Below are 24,305 nucleotides of genomic sequence, written 5' to 3' on the forward strand. Positions count from 1 at the left end.
GTAATTCCAGATATATTGATACTCACAATACCCTAGCCGTAAGAGATTTATGCACTGCTAACACTGTTAAGACCTTGAAACCAAAATAAAAAATAAAAAATCGTACTCGATACTGTTTTTTTTTTTTTCTTTTATTTGCAACTCTATAATGTTAGATTAGTTCATCAAGGACAATTTATACTTAAATCTTTAAATTCTTCGCCTCTAGTACCTAAAATAACATAGGACCATGTGCTATTAGAGCTCCTTTGAAATAAGCTTGTATAACCAATTTGGTGCTTGGCAAACTGACATGCCAAGGCAACAAAGCAACAAGAAAATGATCAAATTGTGCCGCCTCTCTCGCTGATAAAAACTTGTGGCATTCTAGTTCTTGAACGAAAACAAATATCAGGTTGATTCATGCCAACTAGTGTAGAGTCATACCAAGTTACAGACAAGAGGGTGTTCCAATGATGCACTTCAGGGCGACCGTTTGCTTCCCATTTAATTCCATCAGTAATGAGCTATCAAAGATGCAGCCAACCCCCAGATTCATCCAAGTTGAGTTAGAGACCGCAATCTCAACCGCTCCTAGGCAAAAGATTGGCGATTGATGGTACTCCTTGATTCCTCATTTCCTCCTGAGCCCGCTTCATTTCTTCAGGATCTGAAAGGGGAAACCATTCAACAAGAATCATATATCAAGTCAGAATCAGACCCAACTGACTCCCTGGGTTGCACTCAGGACTGTCAATGAATAGTGTCACATGGCCAGCATATCTGACCCATTTTTATCTTTTTAAAAAATAGATATATAGATTGGAAAAAACAGTAAAATATAACCTAGCTTTGACGATATCCATCATCCCCAGTGCCAAACCAGACTCATTTGGAAAATTCTACTGGGATTACCAGACGCAAAATCTTGACAAAGACACGGATAGCAACTGTGCTTTTTAAATGGTGTGCTTCAAGCTGTTAAACTGTTTTTCTTGGTAAGTATGCACATTCAATCCTGAGCAGAATAGAGAAAATCAGCCATACCAGCCTGAGTGGCAAGTGAACTCATTTTCTCCGAATAGGAGAAAGGAGATCCATGGCCATTCCTCAATGCAAATTTTGTGACACAACCAGACCCATTTAAGTTTCGAGACATTAGCCGGGTCGGCAACTTTTGAGATAGTAGCCAGAACAACAAGGTGGTGGTTGAAGTGTAAAGGAGTACTCATACCCATGCTTTCCATCAGTTTGGGCATGAGAAATACAACGATCACCATGAAGCCAAGCATCAAACCCATTGGGCTCTTCAAAAGAGACATTACAGAGAAAGGTTCCCTTATCTGCAAAAATGAGTGAATGAATAAATAACACAAGCAATGAAGCAGTGCCGAACCAAAGGTCCCCTGGTAAATATGAGTGATTAAAGCGATCATCCACTAAGAAATCATACCATATAACAGTGAAAACTCATCCATGATTGGATGATCCATCTGATTAAGGTCCTGGCAGGGCTCAGGTGGGCCGCCTAGGATCATTACTGACCACTGGAAAGGAGGGGTGAATCATGGATTGCACATGAGCCAAATATCATCGTGATTGGATGATCACATCCATCAGATCAAAGGCCTGCAAAATGGAAGGAGAATAGTCTAACAATCCATTTTGCAGGCCCTTAAATGGCTATGATCCTCCAATCATTATGATTATGTGGCCATGTATTAATCCACTATGAGCCCCTTCCATCCAGTGGTCATAACTGCTCATGGGTGTACGCCCCAGAGCCCCATGGAGGAATTTACCCCATTATATAGCAAGAAGAATTATTACTGTATCAGTACAGTTATAGGGCAGGTTGGAGTTAGAATCTTATCCCACCTCATAATATTGTTCTTCACGTAAAGGCTCTAATATCAATTCATTCAGAGCCCTCCTGGTTTCTGTAAGTGCCGCCTGAACCTTACCATGATTTCTAGCACTGACATCAATACGTACCTGAACATATAACAGGTGAGGTGATTATGAGAAACACAATGGACGATTATTTTCATGAACAGAACTTGCAGGAAAAGCAAATAAAAAAAAACCTACCGGAGAAAAGAAATACCCCATTGCAGACACTTCAATCAGATGAGTTCCAGCTGGCACATTGTGGCTTTAGGATAACAGGTCAAGGAGTAACGCCTTCTAAGTATGAAGTGGAATGCTAGGTCAACTCACTTGCATGTGGGAATTCAGAGAACACATACCATGCAAGGCACGTTGTAGGTATGCGATGGCCCAAAAATCAGACTGGTCCACGGATCGGATGGGCAAACTTGTATGAGAAAAAAGAGCAGATAGAAACAAAATGAACAACAGTACATATTCTCTGCAATGGGTAGCAGTCAGGGACAGACCGGTCCACAGATCAGATGGGCCCAAGTGGTATGAGAAAATAAACGTCCCTCTTCTCCATATTGCAAAACCCAACAAAGGAAATGATAAATGAATTGGTCACCCTACCATGGATTTAAGACTCACAACTCAAACCGACTAATTCAGTCTCAAGGCAAGTCACAACTCGACCAAGTCGAGGGTGAATCAGCCCGACTTGCCCGAGTCAGGGGTCACTTGTCTGGGTGACTCATGGTGTTGGATTGGATCGGGTCCAACCAAGTGCGAATCGACTCAGATATCGACTCATTCAAATCTTAAAACCATGCTCCCTACTCAAGCCTTGGCCTCTACCTATAGGAGACTAGAGTGTGTGTGCATGAACATGAATCTGAGTGTTTGGGATTTTACATATTATATCTGAAGTTTAATTTATAAGGATGTGTATGTATACACTTTGGTGCTCCCATAGGAAACCATTCCTTTATATCTTTGTTAGGGTTAATAAAAAATTATGAGTGTCCAAGGAGAGTTTTTTCTTTCTTTCTTTCTTTCTTTTCTTTTCTTTTGAACATCGACTGTTTTATTGATAAGAAGCTGCAAGGCAACCTAAAGAATAGAAAAAAAAAAAGAAGAAGAAGAAGAAGAACCTACTACAATTCTGCCCAACTTTTAGAGAACCGGTCTGCCACAATTGCATTTCCTTCGACTGCCCATTCCATGACCAACTCCGTAGCCACAATGCTAACCTCCAAAGAGGTATTTTTCCGATTTCGAAAACAGAGACTATTCCTTTCCATCCATAACACCCATATTCCAGCTAGAAGACAGACTCCATATTTTCTTCCATTTATTCCCACCATGACAAGATGAAAAGAATAATTCAATAGAACCCAGCATAACCCACTGAAAACCAAGGTTGACAATAAGCCCCTCCCAGATCTTCCTAGCAAACTCGCAATGGATGAAAAGATGATTCACCGATACTTAAGTTTAATGACAAATGAGACACACATTAGGAAGGATCATTCCTCTCTTGTGTAAATTGTAAGGATCATTCCTCTCTTGCGTAAATTTTCCACCGTGAGCACTTTCGAGGAGAGATTATTTTTTATACAACCCTTTCTACAAAGTTCTTTTCTTCTCCTTTTTTGTCTTCTTTCTTCTCCATCATGTGATTGATTACATGGTCTCAGAGAATTATGACCACCTCCCTCCTTTCTCTCCTACACTCCCCTTTCTGCAACTGTTTTCTGTTCCCCAAAAAGCCTTTGGTTGTGAGTGTTTTGTCCAAGTTTTAGGGTTCTCTAGGAATAAGGTAAATCATCAGTCAATTAAGTATATGCTCTTGGGATATGCAATCAAAAATAATGGAAGTGCTATTGTCCTGACTCAAAAAAAAAAAAAGAAAAAAAAGAAAAAAAAGGGTACATTTCCAAGGATGTTACATTCTTTGTAAATGTTCCTTATTTCTACACAGACAATTGCTCTTACTAATTCTGGTAGTGATGTATTTCCTCTTGCTGTTGTCGATGATCTTATGGGTCCAAAGTGAAGTTATTTTTGAGTCCATGGACAAGCCGCTAAAGATGTACAATACCAAAGGGATCATTGCAAACCATTGCTTTCCTAGACTTCACAGATATGCTTACTTTTGAAGGTCTATGAACTCAAATAATATTGATATTCTTTGTTTGTCTTTCCATTCAACATTTGCCGTAGCAGTCAAAAAGAAGAAGAACAGGAGCAATAAAATAGTAGAGAGTGCACAATACGAAGAGCTACAATAGCCTAAGGGTTTTATTAGAACAGAGAGAGAGCAACAAAATGACCAGAAACAAATGTAAATTGTTACCCATGACAGATGGTTGGTACCAATGGTACCCTGGAACTGGCAACCCAGGTACAATACAAACAGGCATTGTATTGATTCAGATTGCAGTATGGTTTGTGTTTCAGGTGGAAAAAAATGAATTGGGACTTATTAGCCTGCCTAGTAAACTAGCTTCCACCAAACATTTGCAAACCTTTTTATTTTAAGCAAAATTAGCCTTCAGGATTGAGGCCATTTTCTTATTGTGACTAACAAGTTTTTGTAATTATGACCAAGAACTTCTCATATGCAACATCCAAAATAAAAAAACTCGTCAAATATAAAAGCAATCTAGACTTTACAAGAGGCAGATCTCCATGCTTGTTGAAGAAGAATTAGATGAGGAATTACCTCCCCGTCCATCCAAAGCACATGCTAACCCTTCTCTATATACATGAACAAACCAAATGACCAAATCCAAGCAAGCCTTCTTTAGGATAATCCACCAGTGCCACGCATACCACACATTTAGCTTCTTGGTATTTATTATTCTCACCAAAACTTCGGAATCACTCTCCACAATAAGATAACGAATATTAAGACCAATAAGATACCTGATCCTATCTACCAAGGCTTTCATTTCTGCCACCGTATTCAACATACACCATAAGATTGAGAAAATCTAAACACAATTCTCTTCCATCCTCAACAACGCAACCAACACCAGCTAGATCTGGGATGCCATGCGATGCCCCATCCATATTAAGCTTAAAAGAATCCTTATGGAGATCTAGACCAGATCACTGGGATAATATGATTCAATTAACCTTCTGAAAGTTGGTAGCCAACTTTTAAAGAGAAATCTCTTCACTAAATGGGTTTCCCTTCAGAGACTGCTCTTAGCCAAGAACTTGTGTAAGAGTTTGTGTTCTCACCTTTCAACAAAGAAGAAGAAGAAGAAATAAATGTTTATGGAATTGACTTGTACCATATCCAATTGGTGAAAAAAATCCCATAGCTGAGTGCCCCCAAACAAGCCTATCATCTATAGATGAAAGCGAAATCAAACACTAAGAAGATCACACTCAATGTCATCAGGTAACTGCTTACAAATTAAATAGAACTTCCAAGAACCATCAGCCATAACAACATCTCTTGAGTCAAACATCCAGGAGAGAATTTTCATTTTTGATTAACCTCCTGATGTATAAGAGGCCGGTCACCCTTCTAAGCATCATACCAGAAACTAAGATCACCCTCCCCAACCAGCCACAAGCCCATCCTTGATTCTAGGAATTATTCTTCCATATATCTTATACCACAGGAGAATACAATAACAAGCAAAACTCTACAGTTTGCAGATACTTTGAATATATCAACTTCAACCAGAGGCCTTCGTTAGACAAAAGGTGCCAAATCATTCAAAGAAGCAAACTCTTTTGGACAACCACCAGCCTTCAAAGACCCAAACTTCCCTCAGTTGGGTTAAATAAGAGCTTTCTTAAGTGCATGCACACGTGCAATACAGCCCAGGTACACACCACACGTGCCACTGCCAGCATGTCACATAAGTACAAGATCCAATCCATCCATCCGGTTGGTCTGACAATGTACTTGTTTTCCTAAAAGTAAATCTGATCCACTCAGCGCGTGGGCCAGGTGGATGGATTAGAAAACCTCAGACCAAGTTTTGAGAGCCGCGCATTTGTTTTGCAGACTGGCCCACCTTGCCAGTGGGTCACCCTGAATCCTGGGCTACGGCATCAGTATAGTGTTGCTGTTATGATGGATGGATTGGATATCAGACATATCATGCCATGCTGGCACATGTGGTTCGTAAATGAGCTATATTGCACACACGTGTGTGCTTGGCAAATTTCATATTACAAATACAAGCCCATGACACCCAGTGAAGCCTTTTTCCTGAATTCCTCTCCTGCAATCCTGCGACTTTGTCCATCAATCCTTCAAAAGAGCTTTTGTAACATGACCCTTACATAGAAACCAAGATACATAAGAGAGCTTTCTATGACAAAAACTTGCAATTCTGAAGAATGAGAAGCCTTGCAGTTGACATTTGGGTGAGATGACAAAATAACTTCTCCTTAATTAACTGTCCAGAAAATTTCCATCATTTCCATAGAGATCTCTTATTTCCCCTGATAAAAAGAACTCCATCATTAGAAAATAAGAGATGAGAAATCATAAGTCTGGCAACAGTCCACATTGACATGGATGCATCCTGAATGATGGGTAACCCACCAGATTCATAGCCCAGGTCATCTATTTCTGGGCCCAATGTGTATGTATGGAGAGGTGCATACATGTTTAATAAAATTCCTCTTAGGAGGTTCGTCTTTTCTCTCTTTTGGATCGTTTTTTAAATAAGGAGGAAACATGCTACCTCTCTCACTTTGCTCCTTACGTGACTCCACAACATGGATATGCGGCTGAATGTTGAGGTGCACAGAAACCTTTTTGTGAATGCCAGTGTGCCTAGTAAATTTCACTAAACATGTTTTTCTCATCAAATAGAATTTTCAATGCAAAAGATAAATAGGGAAAAGAAAAGGAAAAAAAAAAAACAAGCATGATTAGATCAAGTTTAATATGCACACAACATGGAGAGAGATGTGGTGCATGAGAGGAAAAAAAAAACAAGGTGATTGGATACAATGAGAAATAGCCATCAGGCCTAAGGAAAGAAACTCTTTGGCCACCATTGAGTATGATTTTGGCATTTGATGTTTTCCCAGGAAAGCCAAACCCTTTTGCTCCAGCACCTGCCAAAACAAGATATGAATTATGCAGAAAAACCAATGAATCCACTCAACAAGAATAATGACAGAACATAAAATTTATATTCAAAGCAAGTCATACATAAGAAAACTACAATGTAATTTTATGCTTTCCCTTGTATTCTTTTCCCGTCTTGTTTTCAAGTGGGCTTTTAATAAAATTATCCATTAATCCTCAAAAAAATACATAAGAAAACTACTGTCTAATTAAGTTACTTGCTGTGCTATCAAGATTAACTGTGAATGCTTCAACTCTCAACTTTGGAATAGTTTTTGGAGCAACTATCAAAAAACAAAAACACTTCTCAACAAGGCCTGACAGGTATATTGTTCCAACTGTCCACAAGATCAACAATCAAACCAAGCAAAAACCAATCAATTTCAAAGAGACAAAATTTGACCAAACCGCACAAGCTGCATCACACTGAATAAATAGATGATCCAGCATCACACTGAATAAATAGATTGTTTAAGGACCTCGAATCCTTCCTACACATGACTCACATGTTTGCAGTGGCCCAATTTTGCTTTTAGAGGTTGTCATCAGGATCTTGTTTCAGTAGACACCTGCATAAAAGCATCCAACCAAAGGGACATGAGATCCCACAATGTAGCCCAAGGCAGATTTTGAGATACACTCAGACAAAGCTCCTTGAGAAAATTCTTGGACAAATATTGGGCATGTGATCGTGGCACCCGAGCTCATTCATCCTTTCCAAACAGTCAAATGACCGCCTTCTTTAAGAGATCCAGGACTTCAATCACCATATTTATTTCGGCATCCCAAAGATTGCTTTAGAATCACACTATCTTGTCATCCATAAGCTTGTACGAATCGTTGACAAGGGTACATTTCACATGGCTAGGAAAAAAGGCATGAGATCTCTCAAGCAGAGTATCTTTACCCAAATGTTTTCCCTCACAAGCAAACTCTTTCACCATTGCCCACCTTAAACCATAGCCCTTCAAGAAGGTCTGAAATAGTGTTTTAAATAGCGCGTAGCATATAGCATAGCGTTTGACCCTCTATAAGCTACATAGCTTAGAGTGTAAGCTACATGATACTTAATATTTTTTAATTAAAATAATAGAAAATATGATAAATTTTACAGAATGCATAATTCCTATGAGTTTTTTTTTTACAGCAAATTTGGATCGTCAACCACATATTTCCATGCAAAATCTGTCTCTTTGACTTTAGACATCTCTAAGTGTGACCTCTTCCTTTTTATTTACTGAAGCATCACAAATTCACAATATGGACCACAATTTGGATGGTCCAGATTGATCCAAGTGCTCTATCCATTATATGGACCACAATTTAGATGCTCCAGATTGATCTATTGTAGTGCCACGTGTGATGGGGATGAGTTAACACCATTTTAAAATAGGTGTTGAACTAGCATAGGGAAAAAAAAAAAAGAGGAGATTTCAGGTAGCATATGCTACCTACGCTACATTGTACGCTACATGTCCCGTAGCTTATGCTACCAGGGAGCTATGCTACCTGCATACACACCGCAGCATACGCTACGCGCTATACTACAAGAGTATTGAAAACACTGGTCTGAACACCCTTTTTGACAGTTCACCACAATTTGGAATTGCTTCCCAATAAAAGAACCATGGACCCTTGCTACTGTACCCTGGGACCAACCCCCCCTCTCATTCCCATATTTGGCAGCTATAGTTCTCCTCCAGAGCATCTCATCCTTTACTGAACCCAGGCCACCATTTTTGCCAAAACTTAGTTGCACAATCCTTCTAACTAGGTGCTGCTCCCGCTTCAGATAGTGTTTCAGTCTTGCACTTCCACTCCCTATTCCTGCCTGTTTATACTTGAAAAACACTTTAGAACAGACGATTCCCCACTCTGGCACCCAAATCTGCAGACACTTCGCTTCAAGCTGCATCCGACTATACGCCAAAGGTGCTCAATTCTTATGCTTTAACATACAAATACCAACATCCCTTTCATCCTTTGATTTTTTAACCTCGTTTCAATTTATGAGATAGAATTCACACCTTGGTCCTCTAGTCCTTCCAAAAGAAAGTCTCTTTGGATTTTCTCAAGCTTATCCGGTACTTAGTCTAAATCTTAAAGATTGATAAGTAGTAGGTTAGCAGATTGGCAAGAGCAGATTAATGATAATGATGCACCCCACGAAAGAGAGACAACATCTTCTGCGAAGCTAACTTATTCTCAAATCTGTTAATTACCGAGTCCCAAGTCACTAGCAATCTTGAGTTCGCCCAAGCAGAAGATCCAAATATTTCATGGGACCCAGAGCTCGCCCTACAATCCATGGAGGAGAATAAAGCTTCCATTACATTCTGATTAGTTTCCATGGCTGCAATAGCACATAGTTGAAGTTAATTGAAGACTGGAGACTGCTTCAAAGCATTCTCATGCTGGCTTTTATAATTACACTTGCTCACGGGAAGCCACACAAAAGATAAGAGTATCACTGGCAAATTGTAGGTGAGAGATTTGGATGCTTGGAGCTCCCAATTAAAAGCTTTTGGGGATATTCAAGTTGGTACCTCCCACAATTAATTTATTAGGACCATTGGCTATCATTGAGAAGAGAAGTGGTGAGAGAGGCCAAGCCCTCTTTCACTTCTGAGGAAATATTTATGGGTGCCATTAAACAAAATTGAGAAGCACAAAAATGATACACAAGCTTCTAGCCATCTCCTCCAATTACAACCAAAGCCCATTCTTTGAAGTGTATAAAAGGAATTGCCAATCCACCCAATCCTAAGCTTTTTACATATCTACTTTACAATGATGTCTGAAATTCCACTTTCTTTTTTAGAGCCCACATGTGCATCTATGATGAGTACGTCTATAGACACCCCCTCAACAGTGCTTTGGCTAATTAACCCATTCATCATGGACAGAGAGTCTTGCATTGTATCAAGGTTAAACGTTTGCAGAATTTTCACCAAGTATGGAAGTCCAAACCCATACAAGCCCAAAACTAAGCACGAGCCATCCCCAAGCCCAAGACTAAGCCCAAGCCCTACCACAACCCAAGATCTCATCCAAAACTTAAGAAAGTGGACCTCTAAATTCATTAGAGCAGGTGTGGGCCCAGCCTAACCATGGTTGCCCACACCCATTTATTGGGAAATTTCCCCGGGTGTGGAAAAAGTTTTTCAGCATTCCAGGGTCATGACAGCCAGGGAAAAAAAATAAAAACCTTGGACGCGGATGAGTTTTTATGCTTAAGGCCTTGATACTGCTCCAACCTTAAGTTCTCATTTCTCAAGTTTTCGGAACTCGAATTCTCCAATCCATATATTCATCTTATAGTCTATCAAATTACCTTTCCAATGAGACTAATTTCAGCTCAATTTGATATGCAGGCACGAAGTAATGATCAAAATACCAGACAGTGCACAAGATCAATTGACAGTTGCCCCTATTCAAGGCGGGCATGTCTAATCTTCCAATTTACTTTATGTCCCGATTAAAATGCTCATTTGTTATGTTGGAGAGACAAGAAAAATTACAGCACAATTTTTTGTGTCAAAGGGCCAAGGAGAAGCATAACTTTCACCTTTTGAAGTAGGATGAAGTATGTTTGCAGGTTTGGGAAGGGACTGCAAGGTTAGGATGTTGGAACAAATGCACCTTGCCCATCTTGGGAAATGGCTGTGCAGATTTGGGGGAGAGGAGAGATCTATGGAAGGAGGTAGTTGTCTACAAATATGGCACACAAGAAGGCAAGCGGTGGATGAAAGGCTCATCAATCTACAGGGCATCTGGATTGTGGAAGGAGATGAGTGAAGAGCAAGTTTAAGGAGGTGATTTGGTTTGCTTGAGGCAATGGGCACGGGATTAATGCAAGGGCATTTTCACACTGGGCTCGAGTGGGGTCGCCTGTGCGATGCAGGGGCACACTCGAGGTGGGTGACCCATGCGATTTGGGGCCCACGGGGGAAGTCTCGTGTTCGAGACTCCTTACCAGGAGTGATTAATGTGCATTTCACACTGAGCTCGAGTGGTGTAGCCCGTGGGATGCGGGGGCACACTCGGGGTGGCGGCCCATGTGATTTGGGGCCCACGAAGGGGGTTCGACCGAGGTCCTAACCCATGAGACGTGGGCATGGGCTATGAGATAAAGGGATTAATTCGTCATACTCACAGTTCGAGCTTTTAGAGCAAGTGGTTAATTGTCCTGCATCAAATTGGTATCAGAGCGGGAGGTCTCGTGTTCGAGACTCCTCACTAGGGGTGATTAATGCAGGGGCATTTTCACACTGGGCTCGAGTGGGGTAAACTGTGCGATGCAGGGGCACACTCGAGGTGGGTGACCCATGCGATTTGGGGCCCACAGGGGAAGTCTCGTGTTCGAGACTCCTTACCAGGGGTGATTAATGCGCATTTCACACCGGGCTCGAGTGGGGTAGCCCGTGGGATGCGGGGACACACTCGGGGTGGGCGGCCCATGTGATTTGGGGCCCACGAGGGGGTTCAGCCGAGGTCCTAACCCATGAAATGTGGGGCCTGGGCTATGAGATAAAGGGATTAATTCGCCATACTCTAATAGTTCGAGCTTTTAGAGCAAGTGGTTAATTGTCCTGCATCAGATCAATTCTGATTGACACTTGGATTGGGGATTGTCCTCTTTAGGAGTTTCCACAGTTAGCAAGCCTTGCCCCGAAAGGGAATGTCTCCATTGATCGTTACTTTGACACATCTAGTGACCAGGTGTTTAGTGCAATCCTTGTAGAAGGAACCTATTGGACGAGGAAGTGGCGAGTTCGTTCTGCTATTGATATGCCTCCATTGCAGTAGAACATGGCCTAGTACATGGGATTCCATGGCGTGGTTGAAATCCAAATCCGACTGCTTCTTGCTCAAGTCCTTTTGCAAAGTGCACCTGGTTAGCTCATATAGATCAGAGTGTGCCTCCACATCCCATGTTTGGTCCTATGGGGCTCCCCTTAAGGTTGTGGCTTTTACATGGCTAGCAGGAAGAAATAGAGTGTTGACTATATATAATTTGCAAAAATGTGGAATGGTGATTCCCAATTGTTGCATTGTGTATGGAGACCGCAAAGTTAGTGAACCAGTTGTTCATTCACTACGCGGTGGCTTAGCCGGTTTGGTATAAATTCCTTGCAATTTTCAACACGCATTGGATTATGTCGAGATTCATTGATGCTCTTGTTCAAGCATGGCATGAAGTGGAGTAGTTAGCAAAGGTAAGGGGGTTTGGAGGTTAGTGTTGCTAGCGGTTTTGTGATCTCTAGGCGGGGGTTGAATAGCAGGATCTTTTGAGATATCCACATGTTAGTGGAGAAGGTTTTTATGAGGGCCAAGTTTGTTGTGAAAGAGTGGCTTTCTTGTATTTTCATGGGGGGGTGTTATCTTTAAAAACCAGTTGACAGTTGCAAGAAGGAATTTAAACTAACTTGTGAAACCCACAAATCCCTAACCCCTAGGAACTTTTACCCAAAACTAGAACCATTATTTAGCCCATCAACTCCCTTTTCCAAAAAAATAAATAAAATTATAGATTGCCTAAATCCAACACCCAACCACCAAGTTGTCATCGAAAAACCGAAAGATGCATGTGTGGACTATGTACAGAAAACCATTCTAAAAATGACATTCACATCCTTGCATGGAAATGCAAAATCCAAATTTCATTTTCCTTTTAACTCTTTAACCCACTTAATACCGTTAAAAGCCTTAGTCTGCCTTTAATAAGCTACCTTTTTTTACAAAACTATCCCATGAGATGCTTCCAAGTGTCTCAATCGGAGCCACTCAATCCCAGAGCCTCTAGAAGCCTCCTAGAACCTTCTGTAAACCCTTAAAGTTTCCTCAATTTACACTCAAACCACTCCATGTGCATCCAAGATCATGCCACTTGTCAATCATCCCCAATTTTCTTAGCATTCATCCAAACATCTCTCCTCAAATTACAACCTTTCCACCCATATCACCATCATCATTTAAGCCTTATCCCAACTACTTGGGGTCAGCTACATGAATCCTTTTCTGTTGTTCTGCTCTATCAAGATACATAACTTCAATTAGACCATATGTCAAGTCTTTTCTTACTACCTCAACTCACGTCCTTCAGGGCCTTCCCCTTGCCCTTTTAAAGCCTTCAACTTGTACCAACTCATTCCTAATTGGTGTATTTCTTAGACTTCGTTGCACATGATGAAGTCATCTAAGTCTACTTTACCTCATCTTATTACCTATTGGTCTTACTCCTAATTCCCTCAAATGCATTCATTTCGAATTCTATCCTTGTCTTGTCACTCATCCATCTTAACATCCTCATTTCAACTACACTCATCTTATGAACATGTTGCTCCTCAACTTCCCAACATTTTGTCCCATAAAGTAAGGGCTCGTCTTACAGCAATCAAATAAAATTTCCCTTTCAGTTGAGTGGTACATGACAATCAAATAAAACTCTAAGCCACATCTCTATTTCTTCCACCCTGCTTGAATTCTACAGCAACATCCTTCTCAATCTCTCCACTCTAATGAATTATCAACCCAAGATATTGAAAGTGGTCATTTCGGTAAACTTCTTGGTCAACAAACTTAACTAATTCCTTATTCCCACTCTTATTGTTACTAAAATTGCACTCAATATACTTTACTTTAATCCAACTAATTTTAAATCATATAGTTTCTAAAACACTCCTTCACAACCCTAGTTTTGTGTTTACGCCTTCCCTCATCTTGTCAATCAAAACTATGTCATCCACAAACAACTAAACCATGGAATCTCTTCTTGCAAATGCATTAACTCTTAATAACCATGAAAAGGTATGGGTTCAATGGCAACGTGCAAGTCTACACTAATTGGGAACTCACTTGTCTCTCCACTGGTGGTCCTCACATTTGTTACTACTCCCTCATACATGTCCTTAATCGTGTCAATATATCTTCTTTGTACTACTTCTTTCCCAAAAACAACTAGATTAACTCACTAGGAACCCTATAGAAAGCTTTCTCTGAGTCAATAAAGACCATGCGGAGATCCTTCATCCTCTCCCTATATTTCTCCATCAATTGTCTTAATAGAGAAATAGCTTCAATGGTAGACCTTCCTTGCATGAAACCAAACTAATTTTCTGATACATTCATCACATGCCTTAGTATTTACTGAATCACTCATTCCCAAAGTTTCATGGTATGGCTTATAAGTTTAATCTCTCAAGCCATATCATGAAACTTTGGGAAAGAGTGATTGAGCAAATACCAAGGCATGAGATGAATAAACCAGAAAATCAGTATGGTTTCATGCCAGAGAGGTCTACCACTAAAGCTATTTCCCTACCTAGACATTTAATGGAGAAATATAGGAGAGGTGAAAGGATCTCCACTTGGTCTTTATTGACTTAGAGAAAGCTTACAATGGGATTCCTAAAGAGTTAATATGGTGGTTAACTCTCTAGAGACCCTATCGTAAGCTTTCTTAAAGTCAATAAAGACCATGTGGAGATCCGTCCTCTGTAAATGGAGGTCCTCTTGTTATAAGAGAGGGGTCTTGCCTCTCTAAAATCTCCTATAGTTAGCACCTACAAGCCTAAAGTCCCAATAGTTCGAAAAATAATAATAATAATAATAAAATTTGCAAGACCTATGGAGAGGGAGAACATGAGGGGATCAAGAGCTTGGGAATTCCTTCCCGAAGACCATGGAGTACGGCTCTACTCCTAGAACTGGTGAGACAAGGCTCCAACAACCTTGGAAGATAGAGGGGGTCACTAGTCCTTCCTCCCTCAATTCTCTATGAAGACTATGCAAGACGAGGCCCTCTTCCATAATCACATGGGCTTTCATCTTGAGGAGAAAACGTTCAAGCATCAAGTCTAAGAACTTTGAAGATCGAGCTCATCAAAGCCAAGAGAAGATGTTTCAAGCAACCTAATCGCTACATCCCCCTCTTGCTAGCTTCTTTCTCTAATTCTCCAACATTCTTATTTTCTACTTTCTTTTGTTCAATTTTGGGGACCCAATTAACCATTTATTGAAATTCCGATTGCTGGAATCTCTCCTCAGATAGATACTGCCATATTGTAGGTAGAGTAGGGTGCCTAACACCTTCCTAAGCTATAATTGTGGTCCTTACCCAGGATAATGGTGAAAAGACCTTTGCGGAGTCTATTTCCTAGAAATTGGAGGGATTCTTACAATTTGATTTTCGGGCTATAAACAAGGACTCTAGCCTTTCCTTGAACTACAAATATAAGACTAGTGGTGACTCCGAGATTGACCCTATAGGCCCTACCACACTCGGTAGGCCTTTGTCGTTAGTCGTTACATCAGCAATGTCATCCATGATTTTTCTTCCCACAAAATGAAAAAGCACCTTGATAATGGGAAATAATGTAACCAATGACTTCTTTGAGCATTTTCATGAGGAAATATTTCGTAAATGCTTCCTACTAAACTACTTAGCCAATAGTCCAAAATATCCACCACAACTTTTTCCTTCTTTTTTTTTTCTTTTTTTTGGAATTAGCGTGATGGATGTAATGTTGGTCCCATTGTGAATATGCCCCCTCTCAAAGAATTCCATAAATCCCAACGTTTGACCACCTTCCATAACCTCCCAAATTTATGATAAAACTCCATCGAACCCATCAAGCCCTAGATCCTTGTGTACCTTCGTGGCAAAGATTGCTTCTTTGACTTCACGACCCTTCAATCCCCTTCGTCGCGTTTTCCACCACAATTTAAGAAAGTGTAAAAAACACTTCCTTACTATTTCTGAACTTTTTCTTAAGAGTGCTAGGGTTGTCTACAAGTAACTGGACCTGTGGGTACCTGATGTACCCGACCAGATTTGAATGAGTCAAGGTCCATTCTTTTGGATCTGCTTAGAAATAGAATGAGCTCGAAATCACCATTTTGACCCGGTTCAAAACCGGGGTCCTGTTGGCGTCTAGTCAAAGTCAGATCTAGTTAATTTTGATAGTAATATTCTATATATTAATTATTCTAATATTGTAATGAGGTTTTGCTTAACTCTTTAAAAAAATGAGTTTTACTAAGCTACACGCATGTGAGAGGGCCCGTTTATACACCACAAATGTGTCAAAGTGGCACATGTGTGTGATCTAGTCCCCACCCATCAGGTGAACCCCGACCATGCAAATTCCCTTAATTGACTTGAAGTCAACCCAAACTCAACTGAAACAAAGGCCAAAAGAACTAATGAGTACCCAAACCTGATCGGATCCAAGTCTCAATCCTCGAAAGACCTGGCAATACCAGAAACCAATTATCTCGGGTAAGGGTACTATGCCAGGAACCGACCTGAAGCCAACACATTGATAAACCTACTGCCCCCAAAGAACACGTTTGATGGAAGTATTCTACAGTTGCATTTTTCAACTTTTCCTCTTTTTTTTTTTTCTTTTTTTTTTTTTTAATGAATAACCAACTTTATCAAAACAAAAACAAAATATCACAAACATCCAAACTCAGCCTGACATATAGATGAAAGAAACATGTCCCGAAACTCATAAAACACAAGATAAAATGATATCCCTAAACTAAGGTGGATCAAGCCGTGGCATGATTCTTTGCCAAATCGTCCACTTTCCTATTAGCATCCTAGGGACATGAGAGTAGGATAACTGGAGCCTGGTTCTGAATTCTCGAACCTCCTCCACAAAATCGTATGATCTCCACAGATATCTGCCACCCGACCCACTCAATCGCATTCTTGGAATCCCCCTCGATAATTATAATGTTAAGCTTTAGGTCTACCACAACCTTTAACAGCCATCCACATTTGCCCAAGCCTCCACTAAGTAGTCCTGAAGCTCTATAGGGCCCGAAAATCTGGCAAAATCCTCCCTCTTGCACCCATGAGCCAGGCTGCCACCAACCCCATGGGATGCGGTTGCCCATAGGGCACACCCATCAAATTTTACCTTCCAGGGGGGGCTACCATCTTGCCACCACCATACTAGAGGATCTCAGGCCAATTAAAAACAGAGTGATGTCCAGGGGCAAGAGTTAAAAAGATGGTCAACCTTGGCCAACCCAGAAGCAAAGCACAAGCCATTTCTGCTACTTCCAAAGGGTACAGATAGCCTCTGAAAATCTTTTGGTTTCACTTGAGCCATGAGACCCATAAAACATAGTAAGAATATGCCATCCGTCAAAGCCTTCAATCCAAAGGACACCAAGCACTCACAATCCAGCTTGCCATCACGTCCAACGCAGCTTTTGGGAACGCTTAGTAGGTCGAAGATATGGACAAGATGTTTGTCCAAACATCTATAGCAAAAACACAATGAACCAACACGTTATCGAACGATTCCTCAGACGATCAGCAAAGGGGCATCTAATAGGGAAAACCCAACATCTTGTCGTCAGAATTTTGTCGAAGTGCGCAATGCAAATGAAAGCTTTGATTTTGGACAGCACCGGAGCTGACCACACTTTGTCAAATTTGAATTTTATATCGTCATCAAGAGATGACTAGATAGGAATACAGCAATGGGTTACTCGGAGATGAAGCCATCATCATGCAGCACCCAAATCCTCCAATCTCTACCACTGACTGGAATATGGATGGCATATAAGAACTTCCATTAGTTGAGAAAATTCTAAAATTCCTCATAATTGCTTCCCCCTAACCTAGTCTTTTTACAAACATTGATTAACCATGCAAACTTTGTTGGATGCAATGTTCGAAGTATTGGTATTGCTACAAGTTTAGATGGCCAGGGATACAAAAACAATAACGATATCGCCGATAATATCCCTGATAACCATAAAAGCGGGGAAATATGGGGAAAACGATGGAATTTTCAGCAAAACTTCAGGAGATATTAAAATGTACATATTTGCATATTTAGAAATAAAAAATAAATTGCGAAGAGAATGCATACATAACAAGTTTCCATTTAATGGGGCCTTAAAAGCATGTGTTGTTGTAAAAAATCAGTCCAACCATCCCATCCGGCCTATTTAACCATCCAACCTTTCATCCAAACATTCATCGATATTGCAAAATATCAACAACACATGATTTTTGACCAAGAAATCATCAACAATTGAAATGGAAAGGAAACGAATGATTGTGGTCTCAATATCACGCATGTTGCGATATCAATAATATTGAGATATTATTAATATCATCAATGACAAATTGAACACTGCATACAACCACCTGCCCATGAAAAAAAAAAATTTTGAAATAAAATTTTTTCTAATAAACAAAATTCTAATGATATCGATATGTTGGCGATAATATTGAAATATCGTTGATACACTTATGATACAAGCATTAACTAGAATTTATATAGTCGAAAATATTGGCGATATTGATGCATTGGCAATACAAGTGACACCTAGAATTTACATAGTTGAAAATATTGACAATTACATTAGTGATGTTGATATGTTGGCGATACTTAGCGATACATTGCTAATACCTAGAATTTCTGATACTACCAACGTTATCGGTATCGCTACCAGTGTTATCGGTATCGCTGAGCTGGAGATAAAGATAATATTGGAGACATTTCGATAATATTGGAGATAATTCGAACACTAGTTGGATGCAATGCCATATAACAGACATGAATTTTTTTTTCTTTCTTTAATTATCTTCTTACTCTAAGAATGATTCAAATGCAATTGTGGAGACTCCTAGGCTCCTCCATATCAAGTTGGATCTAACCCTATCCAACTAGAAATCCTTCTCTTCTTTTTTTTTTTTTTTTTATCCAAATGCAAAAGGATTTCAATCTTTCGTCTTATCGTCCTCCATGGGCTCCATCACCAATGAAATGCATTGAGGCATCCCTTCCACTCCTTCCAGCCAAGGTTTAAAAGATTTTGAATATCCTCTTCATTGTCCTCTCCACCTCCATCCCAACTTTTGCACTTCGATACCTGACCATTCATTTTCAGATACTGTTTTTTTTTCCTACCATGAGTCCCCTCCCTGAAGGAATGATCTCTTCACAAGCCAAGAGTAGCGCACATGCCTCCCTAATTGCAACATGTGTGTTGCTGATGTCCTCAAGTGGGTAACTGTTTTGGAAAGGAGTCCTAAGTTCAACATCATCAAGAATTTAAGAATCTTTTAATCCAATATATCACAAGATATTAATTGAGAGAAGGCTTAGATAGTAATGAAGATGATCTCAAGTGAAATTTGAGATACCATTTTTAGAGAAAGATTCTAACTTTCAAAAAATGGTACAAGTGACCTTTTTGAGAGCCGTTGTATCATCAAACCCATAATCACCTATTCCAGCTCTGACCAACTTTTTGCCACGTGTCCCAGAAGACATTTGTAGCTAATCCTTGATTTTATTTTATTTTTTATTTTCCCTACAAGATGAGACCCCACCAATTACTGCTACCTCACTTCCATTTCAAGCTCACGCCCACACCTCATCCATGTTCATTCTTTCACCAACAAGAAATTCCTCCACATTATCAAAAGGGACTAAGGGTTTGTTTGGACACAGCCACCAAAGGTGTGTTTGAGGCCTAAACGTCGTTCTGATCCAAAGGTTGGTTGATGTTGTGCATTTGGATGAACTTGGCAAACCCCATCACACCTTCTACTCGACAAAATAGGCACTAAAAAGCCCACTTGAAAAAAAACAATCGGTTTGGTTTATTCTGAGGCGACTAAAAAAGTAGGCTTGAGACCTCCTTTTCCCCTTTTGGTGTAGTGTGTCCAAATGGACCACAATGCCGCAATCAGGAATCTTCTAATATGAGACATCAAACCGCTTATCATCCACCAAAAGATTAAATTATGATTATTTGATTCAGTATCTTCGACTTCATCCTCAAATGGACTTTCACAAGATCATCACCACTTTTTCTTTTACTATTTTCTTTTTTCTTTTCTTTTTTTCAATGAGTGTATCCCCACATTCGTGGGAGTATCTTGAGGGATGGTCTAGCTCTACAACTACAAAAAGCATTCGCTAATTTTGGAAAAGGTCATCTTGCCCCCCGCATGCATTGACGACACACCAAAGATAAAACTTCACACCTCTCTATATCCTCTTTGAGGTCCTCACTCCAAGAAGACGGGAACATCATGGGGTTAGGCTTTGAAACAATACATAAGAGGATACTTCCAGTTATTGCTTCCTTGAGCAAAAGAGAACAGATTTGTTCGTTGTCCAAGTCTTGAATTATCCATCAACCCCAAAGTCTCAATTGCCCACTAAATTTCTAGATTTTGAAATCTTATTTAGGTCCAATGGGTCAAAAGACTTCTAAGCCACTAATTCCTGGAATTGATCAAGCACTCATCAACTTCCGCAACTACACACTTTTCACCCATCAAAGAAGAGAAATCCCATTTTCGAGATGAAGGTTCCCGGCATAGCACGTCTCCGAAACATTGGGAGCTTTCCACCCTAGCAACAAGGGTCATAAATTTATACTGTATAAGGAGACTGCTTGAGGCGACAGCTGGATCCCATTTTTTCAACCCTTAGATGATGGTGTCCAGTTCGACATGTTGAATCCATATCTTAATGATACACTACTTTCTCTTAAGTTTGCCAAGCTCTACAAATATTTCCACCAATCAAGGAGAGTCCATTTCTCAATGCTTCAATTTGGTGGGGGATGTGGCAATTTGGTCTCTAACTTTCCACATGAATCTCACAGATGACAAGATTGGGGATTTTGCAATTCTTCAAGATCGAGTATCAAGTCTCACCTTTATTTCGAAAATTGCTGACAAGTGGAATGTAAGGGTGAACATTTAGGTTTATTATTACTTAGATACTTTGCTCAAAATCAGAGGGAGGGTAGATCTAAGTTGCCACTTGGCTCATTTATGGTAGTATCCCAGCCCCTAACAGTGATTACTTTCAAGTGGTTAGTTGCAAATAACAAAGTCTTGACCATCAACCAGCTCCTAAGTAGAAACATGATGATCACAAATGCTTGTTCTTTGTCTTAACGGCGCAAAATCAGTGAATCAACGTTTCATCTACTATGAATTCGCTGCAACCCTCTAGAGGAGATTCTTGACCCTACTAGAAATGCAATGGATTAAGTGTGAAATGATCGAAGCCATAAACCAAGCTCGGAAATGAGGGACTCGAGGGAAATAAAAAATAAAAAAATTTATGGTTCCTTCCACCAAATCTCCATTCTCTCATCTTGTGAAGAGAACACAACAATATGACCTTTAGCAACAACTCAGAGAACATAGAGGTGATCTTCCACAAGTCAACAAGAAGGTGGGAGCAGTGATCAAAATATCGGTATCACATTACGTATCGCATCCTTGGGATATAGATACATATCAGTTATCACATGGGATATATCGTTTGTATCAGGTAATCGATCGCACTTTTTGGTAAACATGGGGAAACATTGGGAAAATGGTTGATTTTTTCAATGAAACTTCAGGAATTATTAAAAAAAATACCTTAACACACACTTTTAAATCATAACATCTCAAAAAAGAAGTGCATATGATAGGTTTCCTTTGTAAGGGGTCCTAAGCTATGCACTGCCTAACTGAATTAATGCAACTATATTCAAATTGAATGCATAACATTTAGATTGTATAAGTATTTTCCAAGAAAAAAATGATTTACATGGTGTCTAGTGTTGAGGAACAAAGTGAGGATGGTAGGTGACAGGTGAATGACGCCGCCGACGGAAACCATGGCAATGGTACGTGAATGACGCCGCTGACGGAAACCATGGCAATGGTGGTAATCAACAAAGATAAGGGCCCCGCCCAAACTAGGGCTCTCTCAAATGCAGATGAAGACGGGAACCAGTATGGTCTAGAGATGGACATATTACCGGAGAAGACGATCAAGAGGAGCAGTGTTGGGGAAGATAGGGCATCGACCCAATTGTGTAGGAACGATCTTCCAGGAGAATGGAATGAGGTTGTCGGGAAAAAAGGGAAAAGAAGTGACCTCGATCGTAATACTAGGAATGTTTCAAACTTCCCGACGATCTTTGTCAAAGGTTATCCAGTCAGATGGCTCCCCATTAACTTGGCTAGAGTTTTTGGTAGAGCGGGTGCCGTTATGGATGTGGTTATGCCAAGGGATGGAAGCTCTGGTTTGAACAGAGGTTTCTCCCTTGTCAAGATGAGTTCAGAGGAAGAACTATCCAGAGCAGTGTTCATGTTACATGGCGAAAGATTCGGGTGAGTTCCGCTACTGGTACAAAGAGCGAGATTCGGTCCCAATCGAAAAAATCCCAAGGGCAAACTCTCCGCTCACAAGGAACTAAAGGAAACTCAGGAGGTTAATCATCTAGGCCCCTTCAATCAAAAGAACGTTATTTCTTTCAGGGACGCCCTTCTAAATCACTCGGCCCCTTCGAAATCAGTTCAATCGCACAACTCTATTCATCCGATAGAAACGGACATCAGTAGCAAGAAGAAGTAGGAAGTAAGGGAAGAAAAGCAAGATCCTAATCCCAAAGTCGGGGACTGTGTGCTGCGTATAAAGCAAGCTCGAGTGGACCAATCGAAGGAAGATCTGCTGGACACGGTGGTGATGATCACAAAAGAGGGAGCTTCAATATCTCAAGTTAGAAACTGGATCAACAGTTGCTGTAGAATTCGTCCCACTCAGTTTATCATTAAGCCGATCGAATACAATGAATTATGGGTTAAGATGACGTCGGGTCTTAAGCTGGATTCTTTGATTATGGCAGGGGCAATCCATACTGATGGGTCGATTATTTCTGTTCAGAGTTGGGAAGAGTTCTCTATCTATGGATCTGAAAACGTTTGGATCCTCATCTGGGGGATTCCACTCGAACTCTAGTACGACGAGTTCTTCATCGCCGTTGCTGGTATTCTTGGTTCGTTCATAGAACTAGACCTTAAGACGAAGATTGGGGAAGAAATGGCGGTGGCTCGAATCTGTGTGCGTAGAAGCAAAGGGAAGCCCCTTCCCAACCATATTTAGATCCTAGTTGAAGAAAAAAGCATTATCCTGCCATTACAGAAGGAGGAGAAGAACAACCCTATCCCTAGATGGGGTGACTGGTGGCGGACAAAGGAATCCCTTCCACTGCCTATGATGGTCGTGACAGTCAGCTCTACGAATGACAGAGTACGAGTTGGATGCTCCGGCGGAGTTCGGGAACGTAGCCCTACACCTGTACCTTCTACACTCGATGATCCGGTCAGAGACGTCTCCCTTCGTCAGACGTGTGTTGTAGACCTGCAGGGTGCAGAACCCCATCGCTAGATGCGTGGCATAGATCATCGCCATCGCCAGACGCGTGGCGCAAATATGAGCTTCGCCCATTCCAATCCCAAGGTCCTTCCCTATCCCGAGATAGGCATGACACGTCTGATCAGGAGACACATAGCCACTGTAATGCCCATATCTCAAGGGTAGCAGAGGGAGTCTGTAGAGAGCAGTGGCAGTTGACGCGTGGCACTTTCGACAACTCTTCACTCAGACCCGATTTGTTCAATTTGGGAGACCCGGGCCCGGTCGAATCCGGGGAGCGTTGTTTTAGTCAATCGGGTCCAAGTCTAACACTATCGGGTCCGCGTTATCTAAATATCAATACTCCTGCTCAGTCAGAGGCGACAGCGAAACATAGCTTAGTGTCGTTTAGAGTCGAGACGTCTAAGCCCCAGGTTGTTGTGACATCTCCAAAGCTTCCTTCTCCTCATACCTCTATGCAACTATGGAAGAACTCCCCGCTAATACAAAACTTCCAAAAGCCCACTTCGACACCTCTAAAGCATGTGGAAGATGAAGAAATGGAGTTTGACCAAGCTTCTGCCCAATCAGAAAATCCTCCTCCCCCCTCGTCCTTGCTTTCGTCCCGTTTATCCTCCCACGGTGATTGTTTAGAGCATGGTCTCCTTGCTCTCTTTCAGGAGACGCCGGAAGTAGAAGTGATAGAAGCAGAGCCGCTGCAGATTCGAGTAGGTATGGTCTTGGTTTGCGAGGAAGCAAGGGATCAGAAACTGAGGGATGCGCCGAAGAGAGCAAACCTGATAGAGGTCATTCAAATGAAGAAATGGATTCGCAATGCAGTGGGCCATGTGGAAAGATCCTTAGGTCTGTCCTTTGGGGATTGTTCGGAGGACTACATCGCATTATTCCAATGTGTGGAGTCTCGCGGTAGACTCCTTTTAGCCTCCAAATCCCCAAGAGGTCGTCGAGCCAGATCTTGCAGCAGCAGAATAATTCAAGGTTTGATGCCGCTCTCAGATTCATCTGGTATAGTCAACGGTAGGGTCGGGAAACAGGGATTACAAAGAAGCTCAGTTCCCCAATGAAGGTCATCTCCTGGAATGTTAGGGGTGTGGGGTCTAAGCAAAAAAGAAGTCTAATCAAAG

The 24,305-nt window shown here is 40.9% G+C and overlaps 1 protein-coding gene across 1 annotated transcript in view; it reads right to left on the reverse strand.

The window, feature by feature from the left end:
• Positions 1–244: 244 nt before the first annotated feature.
• The window catches only part of LOC131254860 (ER membrane protein complex subunit 7 homolog), a 31,510-nt gene continuing 7,449 nt past the window's right edge, over positions 245–24,305 (reverse strand). The window contains exons 3-7 of the mRNA XM_058255564.1: positions 6,843–6,951; positions 2,071–2,134; positions 1,858–1,974; positions 1,214–1,322; positions 245–649 (exon numbers count right to left, since the gene is read on the reverse strand). Coding sequence (XP_058111547.1) covers positions 564–649; positions 1,214–1,322; positions 1,858–1,974; positions 2,071–2,134; positions 6,843–6,951 — 485 coding nt within the window. The 3' untranslated portion in view covers positions 245–563. The remainder of the gene's footprint in view (positions 650–1,213; positions 1,323–1,857; positions 1,975–2,070; positions 2,135–6,842; positions 6,952–24,305) is intronic.

This window comes from Magnolia sinica, chromosome 9 (assembly GCF_029962835.1).
Source record: "Magnolia sinica isolate HGM2019 chromosome 9, MsV1, whole genome shotgun sequence".
Classification (NCBI taxonomy): Eukaryota; Viridiplantae; Streptophyta; class Magnoliopsida; order Magnoliales; family Magnoliaceae; genus Magnolia; species Magnolia sinica.